General features: G+C 31.5%; 2 protein-coding genes and 1 pseudogene across 3 annotated transcripts; 1 reads left to right on the top strand and 2 right to left on the bottom strand.

The window, feature by feature from the left end:
• Positions 1 to 1,624: 1,624 nt before the first annotated feature.
• On the bottom strand, positions 1,625 to 2,766 carry LOC149885324 (uncharacterized; annotated as a pseudogene). The gene is made up of 2 exons (XR_016455051.1): positions 2,708 to 2,766; positions 1,625 to 2,582 (listed from the first exon to the last, which is right to left on the bottom strand). The product of XR_016455051.1 is annotated as an uncharacterized LOC149885324 (transcript).
• Positions 2,767 to 3,245: 479 nt separating this feature from the next.
• LOC149885325 (zinc finger BED domain-containing protein 4-like) lies at positions 3,246 to 4,098 on the top strand. Its single transcript, XM_090094665.1, has 2 exons — positions 3,246 to 3,495; positions 3,578 to 4,098. Exons 1-2 carry the CDS (start codon positions 3,246 to 3,248, stop codon positions 4,096 to 4,098), a joined length of 771 nt encoding a protein of 256 aa, XP_089950791.1.
• Positions 4,099 to 8,259: 4,161 nt separating this feature from the next.
• On the bottom strand, positions 8,260 to 9,042 carry LOC149885326 (uncharacterized). Its single transcript, XM_090095040.1, has one exon. It carries the CDS (start codon positions 9,040 to 9,042, stop codon positions 8,260 to 8,262), a length of 783 nt encoding a protein of 260 aa, XP_089951166.1.
• Positions 9,043 to 11,278: the final 2,236 nt, after the last annotated feature.

Consider the following 11,278-nt stretch of genomic DNA (forward strand, 5'->3'; position numbering starts at 1 on the left):
TTCTAATTTTCAATTTATCACAACTAAAATACAATAGAACAAATTTTTCATAAATAAACTTGAAATGCAGTTGCAATGCAGAAAAATCATACTGGTAAACTATGGTCTGTTAATATTATGCAATGTTAAAACTGTTGGGTCAGAAATGTAAGAATATCTTAGAAACTAGCTGATAGAAATAAACAGATGGTATCATTGGAATTTGCGTGAAAAATATAGCTAGAATCAGTAATGAAAATTTAGGCACCGGAGAAATTTTTTTATTGTTCCCAAATGTAATGTGACTTTAATGTCAAACGGTAAAAGAACTGTTCTTTAAACAATTTACGTTTAACAAAATGATATAAAAAATAAATCAATAAAATAAATTCTCCTAAAGGTTAAACTGCTCATCAACTTCCCGTGGATAGATTTATTAACACTAAACGAATGTGCAATCGAAAAAGTAGCAAAAAAGAGTTCCCTATCGCAGCAAATTACAAAGTATTTTAAGTACCACGTTCAATTGGCGTTTGATTGACTTGTTTGTCATCATTTTATGCAATAAACTTGCTTATTTTATAAATGGTGGTAGCATCAATGCTAAAAATGTAATTAAAGTTTGTGTTGACGGAAAGCAAATTGAATGTTCTTAAAAATAACGCCTCCCCCTGGCCTTCCCTTCTCCCTACAGGCAAACAACCGTTTGATTAAAGCTTGTTGTATAAGAGAAAATTGAGGCTTCTGTATAAACCCATATAACCAACCTTTAACGACAGTTGGTTGATTTTATAGCTCCTTGAAATTGAAATATGATTTCCCCCTGCTAATTAAAGTACTAAGACATGTACCAGAAAAAATCTGCGCGTGTTCTGATGTGGTGTTTACGGAAACCGTGCATCATTTTAAATAGCTATTTGTTTTAAAATGTCATTGTATTAATGTTATTCAAAATTTAAACAACTCTGTTAAATCAACAATTAGTTTTAATTGAAATATCATCATATCAAGAAGCGAGAAAACGTTTTGCATTTTCTCGTTGAAAATCCTGGTGTATCAAACAAAACGATATCTAAAGAGCTGCAGATTGCTTTGAGAACAGTGCAGAGCGTTGTGAAACGATTTAAAGACACTGGTAAAATCAAAAGAAAATCAGGGAGTGGAAGAAAAAAATGTTTTGTTAGACGAGATCTTGGTAAAAAAGTGAAAGATGCCTTAGACAGAAAACCGGAGAATTTTGGTTGAACTTTACCCGGTGGGAAATCGGCTAGCAAATAGCTAGCGATATTCGTAACGAATAAGACAGTGATTTGGCCACGAGGATCGCTAGCTTTTTAAGCTAGCGATATTCTAGCTTAATAGCTAGCGACAAGTTATTACGATAAAGACAGCGATTTGGCCACGAGGATCGCTAGCTTGATAAGCTTGGGACTCGCTAGCTTATCAAGCAAGCTAAACAAGGTAGAGAATTGCTAGTGAAAACTCGTAACAATAACTACAATTTTAGGCTCGAAAATATCGGCTAGGCTAGAAGATATTCCTGAAAAAATTGCATGCTATATTTTTCAGGGGAATGAATTATAACCATTGAAATAAGATTGCATTTATAACAAATTAAATACAAAAAGTTAAAACTGGTTTCAATAAAAAATTATAAATGTTAAAGTCATTATAAAATGTTAAAAGAAAATGTATGAATTATTTTCAAAAAATAAAGTCATTAACAACTAAATGATTTTGCTTAAATAAAATTAATGATATCAAAAGTTATTTAAAAACATATTAGAAAAATAAAATAACTAAAAAAAAAAGGTGAATAAATAATAATAAAACAAATTTAAAAAATAATATAACTGGAATCACAACAAGAGTCAGTGTTTAATTTTCGAATTTTTCTAACAGGACTGTTTAAATCATTTGTTAAAGAAGAATTTCTCTTTCTCGTTGCAAAATATCGATCTTTAAATTTTTTCAAGTGTTTAGCAATTAAGGTGGTCATACTGGATTCAGTGGCAGTTGGAAATAAACATTAAGCTGCATCGAAAATCAAACTTTCGACTGGTCCTATAAATTTACGCTTTTTATCTGCACCAGTTCGATTGATGCTGCAACATAGCTTGTCTGTTATGCAAGTTTTTAAAGCATTTTTTAAAAAGTCACTTACATTTTTCCCACAAATTTGCTTCATCTTTCTGCAAATGATATCTTTATCATTAGAGTAAATTTTTTTTTCTTTCTAGTGAGTCAAACACTTCAACTGAATTTGCTGGTAAATAATCTATATTTATATTTTTGTTATTACCATGGTTAGTGTCTAAAAGTGAACGTATGGTACGCATTTCTGTTTCCAACCCACAAACTTTTCTGTACATGGCATTCACTATAAATTGAATCCCTTCAACAGTATTGGGTTCAACATTTTCTTTTAGAATAAAGGTATTTATTTGGTCTATCCCATTTTTTTGAGATAGTAAAGAAAAGGGAGAAGATGAATGCAATAGTGGTTGAATTTGTGAAACAGACTGGAACTCTGATGGAAACACTGTCTGTGTAACTGGCGAGTCATCTACTTGATCCATTGAGGCAGAGACAGACAGAAAGTTCTAAAACAAGATTAACAATGATTGTAAATACTCTTAAATGATGTAAAAACTCTATCACAATATTCTAATTATTTTATACTGATTCTTTCATTTAAAAATGGTAACTAAAAAAACAACAAACAAACCATTCAAATGAAACCAAATAAAAATTCTTATTTTCACAAATGGGATAAAAAATTGTTAATTGAGAATATGCTACAAAACAAATAACTTTTTTAGTATACGTACAATCATAGTTTTATATGTACAATAAACGTATACAAAAATCTATATTAAAAAGAAAGCACACCAGAAATCAAAATAAATTTAGATCATAAAAATCTAAATTTATTTTGATTTTTATGTAAAATGCTTTACATATATGTAAAATGCTTTACATATATGTAAAGCATTATCAAAAGATGTAAAGCATTATCAAAAGAACAGACTAAATTTTTATAATAAATTTTACATATATATGTAATATATATTAGAGATGTGCCGGATAATTTAAACATAAGATAAATTTTCTTCTTTCAAATGCTGATAGCGCTTTTCATTTGTAGCGCATTTCGAGCGTATTATTAAAAAAATTATCGTTTTATATAAAATAATCGAAAACGTATGATATCAAACGTACTTTAATTATCTTTATATAAAATTTCTTTATTTGAAAGAAAAATTATGAATAAAAATAGTATAGCGTGGAAGTTTTTTGATATAAGCACGACTCCTCATGTGAGCAAGTGCAAACTATGTGATAGTTTAGTTACGAGAGGAGGAAAATCTTTAAAGTCTTATGGAACTACAGCAATGGTAAAACATTTGCGTTTAAAGCACTCCAAAGAGTTTGAACTTGTGGGAAAAAAAAAGATTCAATCATTTCCGTCTTTTTCTGAAACCTCAGTTGCTTCTACCACCAATACAGTACAAAGTAACATTATTCATGCTTTAAACAAAAAAAAAACTATGGAATATTGATGAACACAGATCTATTCGAATCCATAAAATAATAGGCAAACTTATCACATTGGATAATCAGCCATTTTCTATTGTTGAAGATACGGGATTTAATGAACTGATTAAAGATGTTTACCCCAATTACAAATTACCATATAGAACATATTTCATCCAAAACGTAATCCCTAGCATGTATGATGAACTGTTTGAAGATATAAAAATAAAAATCTCCGCGACAAACTATTTGTCTCTGACAACAGATATTTGGACAGCGGATACTGCGAAAATCTCATTCTTAAGCATTACTGGACATTGGATAGATTTAATTAAATTTTCCCAAGAAACTGCTGTTCTTCGAGTAATTCATTTTTCGAAAAATCACACAGGTGTTCATATAAAAGAGTATTTACAAAAAGGTTTAGAATCTTTAGAAATCCCGTTAAGCGAAATTCATCTTATTGTTACCGATAATGCAAACAATATGAAGGCTGCAGTAAAAAACAGTGGAATGACATCAAATCCATGCTATGTATTCATGACTCTGTATTTAGCCAAAAAACCATCAAGGAAATTTTAACTTTATGCAGAGGAATAACGACCCATTTTAATCATTCACCAATATCATGTGCAAAATTAAAATTAATTCAGCAGCAGTTAAGTACCTTACAAAATGAAACAAGGTGTTCCAACTCGCTGGAACAGTTCATTTGAAATGCTACAAAGAACGTTTAAACAAAAAGCTCCTTTGGCCACTTATGCAGCAGAGTTTGATGAAATTAAACTTCCAACTAAAAAATCGAAGGGGAATAGTCGAAAAACTTGTTTACATTCTTGCTCCATTTGAAAACTTAACAATAAAATGTGTTAGGAGGGACGAAACTTACGCAATAATTATACCATCTGTTCTTGCATCAAAAGTTTTATTACAAAAAGCTTCATCAAGTGATAAATACGTTGGGATTATGACGATAATTGATGAACTAATAAAACCTGTTACTAAAAGACTTGATAAATTTTTGCTTAATAAAATGTTATGAGTATCAACATTTTTGGATCCACGATATAAATTACTTTATCAACATACAGATGAAAAAGTTATTATAGAGTGGGTTGAAGAAGCATGGAAAGAAATGCAAGGAGCGCAAGATGCTGTTGACTCCGACAATGTTCCAATAGTAAAAGCTCCAGCCTCTACTGGATTCATTAGCATTGATGATTGTTTTAAAGATTTAGCTTTTATGAGAACTGGAAGAAAGCAGAGTGAAAAACGTTCCGAGGCAGAAAGAGAACTAATAGATATTGAAGTTGCTGACAATTAAGAAGCAAACAATATTAAGGTCTGCAATTACTCAAGAAATAGACAACTATTTATCTCTGCCTCTTTTAGAAAATACAGGTTGTCCGTTTTTGTGGTGGAGTAAATGTGGAATGCAATTTGAAAAACCAAAAAAGATGGCATTAAAATATCTTACAGCACCTCCGTCATCAATAGAAAGTGAAAGGTTATTTAGTGCTGGTGGGGACATATACGAAGCAACAAGGAGCAGACTAAAAGCAGATAACGGAGAATACCTTATGTTTGTTCATTAGAATCTAAAGTTAATAAAACAATTAAAATAAGATACAAATAGTTGTTAAAATAAGATACAAATAAGTGTTGTTAAAATAAGATACAAATAGTTGTTAAAATAAGACACAAATATGTGTTGTTAAAATAAGATACAAATAAGTGTTGTTAAAATAAGATACAAATAAGTGTACAGCAAATAAGTGTTGTTTAAGTTCTTTTTATTTGTTTAAATTTGTTTTATTTTAATCACACTGCAGTCGAGAAAGTCTACCCTTTTTTTGCCATTCTTTGTCTCTCTTAATCTTTTACTTTCCCTAATAAAACTTTCAGTGGCGGAACATCAAACTTTGCCCCTTCCACACAAAATATTATTTAGGCCCGAACCACCAGGAGAGAAAAATAATTTTAAACTAAGTACAGTTATAAAAAAACTGTTGCACAAGTTTTAAAAAAATTTAGGCCCCTACAACTCAGGCCCCTTACCCTGCATTGTGAAGTTTTGCTAAATGGTAGTTCCGCCACATAACTTTTGGTTAGTTAGCGTAAAAAGCGTATTTTGTGTGAATAGTTCATCGCTAGAGATTTCACAAGTTTGTATTCCAACTTTTAAAAAAATGGACTCGGTGCCGGGTACCCAAAATCGGACCCAGTTTTTCAGCCGGGTACCCGGAATCGGAGACTCGGCATAATTTGGTTCCGGCACAACTACTATAAAAAGCCTATTCTGGCTTATCAGCATTCTACAGATGGTTGCAAAATGTAATAAAATAGTTGTTTTTTGTGAATAGTTGTTTTTTTTTAATATTTCTTGAAGTTATAATTATAGCGGAATGTTGATATTTGTTGACTTACCTTTTTTTATATATATCATGTAGTTGAGTTATAATAATTTAAATGATGAAATTTTGTAGTGTCCAATGGCTAAGGTGTGAATACCGTCTTGTAAGATGAATCTTTTGTCATCGTTAGGACTGAGTGCGACTTTGTTGAGTATGATTTATAAAACTGAATTTGAGTTAAATAAATTTTCTTATGGAAAAAAAATGGAAGAAATAGATGAATTTAGTCTTATTGATATTCTTAGTGGTGAAGAGGTGAGATATTGTAATGAGAAATCAAGAAAATATCTTAAATTTGAAAAAAACGTTAGAAAGTTGCCAAAGTCGGTTAAAAATGCATTTATAGAAATGATTCAAATGTTGCCATTCGAAGAAGTTTTAATTAAATTAAAAACTGTTATTATTTCACATCATTGTTTTGAAAACCAAAGATTAATTAATAGTGGATTAAGATGGTGTAGATCAGTAAAAAGGTTTTTTCATGATTATAATGAAGACATTATTAAGAATGTGAAAGTAAATTTCAATATGAGTAAAATTAGCAAGTCATAAATTTTATATATTAGTGAAAATATATAAAATAGGTTAATTTTTAAGTAAGTATTTTTGAAATTTAGCATCTCTTTGTTTTTCATGTTCATCAGATTTTTCTATTTCTTCTAGTAATTTTTTACATTGCCAATCTAGTTCAGGTCGAGCACTAAATTCTTTGTAATCTTTATCTAAGCGCCTACGTGTTCTGAGATAATGCTCATAATTTTTGAATATGTATGTATCGTATTTGTTTGATTCTTTGTTAAAAATTTTAAAGGAGTATGACATTTTTTTATAGCAAGAAAAAAAATTTGTATAATTTTACAAAATTAAATTTAAAAAAGGAATGCTTGAGAAGGGTGAGTTTGGACCGAGTAATAATCCAGATCCAACAGCTTGATAACCATTTCGATTTTTAACAAAGAGTCCTTCACCAATAGTAGGTTTTACCCAAGGTCTTAAAAAGATTCCTGATCCTGCAGCAGTCATTTTCATTCCATTTCCATTCTTTTTCAAGTAAACGATTCCTCTTCCAGCAATTTTATCAACCATAGCAGAGCCGGCAGAAGAACCTACACCTGCTAACAATCCGGTGGCTAGAGCAGGAACTACTTTTGTTGCAAGTGTACTTCCTATCATTCCTAATAACGGTAAAAGAGCTCCGATAAATCCACCTTCAATGGTTGAGTTGTATGATAATTGTTTTTTGCTCAGCTTGAGTGTGACTCCGGTTCCATTCGTGTATGCTTTTGTGATTTTATTGAGTTGAGATTTTGTTACTGCTAGAATATGTTCACTTTCTAGATCTGAATGTGATAGTCTTATATTGACATCAGTCTTTTCTTGAATCGCTTTTTTAATTTTGTCAGATTGACTTTGTGAAATGTTTAATTTTACTTTTTGGTAGCTCATTTTTTAAATAAAAGAAAAAAATTATCGTTGAACAGCGCTACTCGTAAAAAGGTCTTGAAGAACAGAGGTTATTCTTTCTCTAACGTGAAATCTGAGGATAATGTCTTCACCTCTAAAGTCGATTAAATTACCGTTTTGATCTACAATTCTTGTTTCCATTCTTGAAATTCTACCTACTATGACAGGCAAGTATATCAAGTGGAAAGGTTTTTCACTAATTTTGTAGCCTGGAGGAGTGTCAGGATGAAAAGAGTAAATGTCAGATGTTCTTTTTCCGTTATCATAAGAGGCTCCGATAACATCGTTTGTGATTCTGATGATGGATATATCATCTATTCTTGAAAGTGATTCATACTTGTAATAGTCGATATAACTTGTAACTTTATCTGGATTTGTTGGATCTTCTTTTTTCTCTACATAGGTATATTCTTCTTTATTAAATCCAAGAACAGAGGCTAAACTGTTATTCACGTTGAAATCCACCCAATATTTTGTTGTAGATCCTGGTTTTCCAAATTTCAGAGTAGCTCTTAAAGTGGTTAGGTTTGCGCCGATAACAACACCATCCTCTCTATACAAGTTTCCAGTTTGTTTTTTCATTTCTTTCTGAAGATAATCATTAATCTCACTAATTTCATACGCTCCTTCTTCAATGAAAATGGTGTAGCTGTTTGAACCGGCGTTGGGGCTGTATCTGAAAACATTATTTGTAGAATTGATGTTGGTGTAACTGTAAACAGTGTCAAAGCCAACAAGAGCCATTTCATACTTTTTATTAGGTTCAAATTCAATGGGGTTACCAAACTCAGTTTGGATGACACTATTTTTTACGGTTGGAGTTTCTTTTTTTGCTTTTGCAAGGAGATAAAATCCGCTCATCTTTTTATATAGAGTTGGGAAAATAAAAATTGTCAAATCCGCTTCGATATTTTCCACTATCCTTTTTTGAGGATAAATCAATGACTGCAAATCCGTGAGGTTGAGACCAACAATATTTACAAAACTTTTTAAACTCTTCTATTTTCATATCGCTTGAGACGTGATCTTGGTAAATGTGGTTAATGTTTTTTGAGTCTTGAGGAAACAAGCAAATGAAATTAGCGTTTTCTCGTATGGTTTGTCTAGGTAACATAAAATAGTTTTGAGCGAGGTAAAAGCAGTCGACGTTAGAATGTCTTCCTCGGATGCAATATTTTTCACACTTGTTTTGTTTAGTCAATTGCAAATCATCAAAGATCATTAAATTGTTTTTGGATGAATTAAGATCTTCTGGTTCTGGTACATCGTCTGCTGTTTCGAAAAATTGACATTCCATATCCTCTGTGTTATTCCATTTTTTTGAAATTTCATCAATAACACATTCAGGACTCACGTTTAATTGTTCAATTTTGCTTTGAATGTTAAACAAATCAAGAATGACCTCTTTTGGTAATTTCTTCTCGAACGAGTTTTTTAATATTTTATATTCTGGTTGAAAAAGAGATTTTCCAAACACTTGTAAATGGTTATAGTCTAACCAGCCAGGCCTTAAAAGTAAATTGAGTAGTAGTGTTGTTTTACCACAGCCTGATTTTCCGATAATGATTCCACGTATACTTTTAGGCAAAAGTTTGTTGTTTTTCCTTTTGCTTTTATTTACATTCCATGACAAATCAATCACTTCCATTTTTTTATTATGTTGAATATAAAAAATGTAGTGTGTCAAATGCAAAAGAATAACAGAGACAAACAACTTGCACCATGCTATAAGTAAAAACAATAGAAATATGCTCAAAGGAACTTGCGTCATCTGTGGAACCACTAAGAATAAATTTGTTTCTTCGCATGCGCTCGATAGATCATCTTCAGCTGCAAAAGGAGGAGACTTGGTGGAATCAATTAACAATTTTTCAAAAAAAATAAAGCTTCCATGGGCAAAGTTTCCAGGGGAAATGCACATTCCAGGGATGAATTTTGCAGGACCTGGTACTAATTTAGACAAAAGACTCACATCCACAGACATGTATCAAGAGTGGAGCAAACCGGTGGATAGAGTGGATAATGCAGCATATCACCACGATTTAGCTTATAAATATTTAAACGATAAGCAAAATAGAAATTTAGCAGATCGAATGATGCTTGAAGAAATGAACTCCATTGCAAACCCAACTCAGAGAGAAGTAAACGAACGAAAAATTATCGAACCCATCATTAAAGCCAAAGCCAAATTCGGACTGGGTGTTAAAAAATCAAAGATTTTCCATGGATCCGAAAGCGAATCTAAAAAAAACTACCGGAGAACCTGAAATGGACGGATCAACTTGCAAACGAGCTTCATAAACCAGTAATACATCATTTTAGAAGAAGAAAAGTGTTTGTGAATGACATTGATGAAATATGGGCTGTAGATTTGGTTGACATGCAATCGTTTTCAAAATTCAACAACGGAATTAAATATTTGCTCATGGTTATTGATGTTTTTTCAAAGTATGGATGGATTGTTCCGTTAAAAAGCAAAACTGGAGTTGATGTAGCTAGCGCTCTAAGTAAAATATTTGAGGAGAGAAGGTGTACAAAGATGTGGGTGGATAAAGGTAAAGAGTTTTATAACAAGCATGTACAAGCTCTAGGTGTGCAATTATACTCTACTGAAAATGAAGAAAAAAGTTCTGTTGTTGAACGATGGAATAGAACGATGAAAGAGAGAATGTTTAAATATTTTTCAGCTAACAACACCAATAAATAAATCGACGTTTTGAACAAAATGGTTGATAACTACAACCACACCAAACACTCTTCCATTAAAATGACTCCAGTTGAAGCTAGCGATGAAAAGAATAAAAGCAGGGTATGGATGAATCTAAATGGAAAGGTGGGAACAGAAAGACAAGAACCTAAATTTTCCATGGGAGATAAAGTGAGGATTACTAAAAAGAAATCGCATTTTGAAAAGGGGTATACGCCGAGATGGACAGAGGAGGTTTTTACTGTATCAAAAGTTCAGTATACAGACCCACCTACATACAAAATCGTTGACGCTAACAATGAAGAAATACAAGGTACATTTTATGAACAAGAAATGCAAAAGACCAATCAAGACATATTTAGAATTGAAAAAGTCATTCGCAAGCAAAAGAACAGATCCTTAGTCAAATGGAAAGGATATCCTGATACGTTCAACTCTTGGGTAGACAATAGAGAAGTGATTTCTATGAAAAAATAATATAAATAATTTTCTTTTCTATATAAAAGAGATGAGTTTTATTACAATTGAAAATTTTGATGAAAGTAAATTATCAGTTGGGGAAATTTACACAGCAACCAAACCAGTAGCCTATCAAAAAATACCAGTAAAATATTCTTATCCAAATGGAGATGGTCCTCTTTTATTACGAACACCCACACTATTTTCGTATGGTGTGTGTGAAAATAAAGATCCGGTGACACAAAAACTGACTGGATATTCCATGTCCTTTGTTTGCTTTGATGCTAAAAAGGGAAAGACAGAACAAGAAGAAAAGTTTATTAACACAATGGAAAAGATTACTTTGTTCATTAGAGGTGAAGTAGATAAATTGTTAGCCAAACTTAAAAAGGGAGGAAGAAAAAAGCAAATTAATTCAGACGAATTGAGTATTTTAAAATATAAGCCTGATTATCCTGAAGCAGCTCCTGTGTTTTATGCAAAAATGTTTGTAAATAAAAATGAGAAAGACGAAATACTCATTACTTCTGTATTTTATAGAAAGAAAACAGATCTTGATATACAAAATGGTATCAAAGGAGTACGTAATAATAAAAATTTGGTCAGCTCTTCTGGACATGATTTTTTAAGACAGAGATGCTATGCTATTGGAGGACTTAGAATTGAGGGGGTGTATATTGGTCCTTCTATTGTATCTATTCAAGTCAAACTGGTAGAA

This window comes from Hydra viridissima, unplaced genomic scaffold, assembly GCF_058129835.1.
Source record: "Hydra viridissima isolate aposymbiotic clone 2 unplaced genomic scaffold, HvirCarnegie_v1 scaffold_8, whole genome shotgun sequence".
In the NCBI taxonomy this organism is placed as follows: domain Eukaryota; kingdom Metazoa; phylum Cnidaria; class Hydrozoa; order Anthoathecata; family Hydridae; genus Hydra; species Hydra viridissima.

Bases quoted from the DNA above. Each gene is read 5' to 3' on its own strand.
- LOC149885325 (XM_090094665.1), top strand. From the start codon at position 3,246: ATGAATAAAAATAGTATAGCGTGGAAGTTTTTTGATATAAGCACGACT. The intron at 3,496-3,577 runs GTAACATTATTC...ATAAAATAATAG, and splicing joins TACCACCAATACAGTACAAA to GCAAACTTATCACATTGGAT.
- LOC149885326 (XM_090095040.1), bottom strand. From the start codon at position 9,042: ATGGAAGTGATTGATTTGTCATGGAATGTAAATAAAAGCAAAAGGAAA.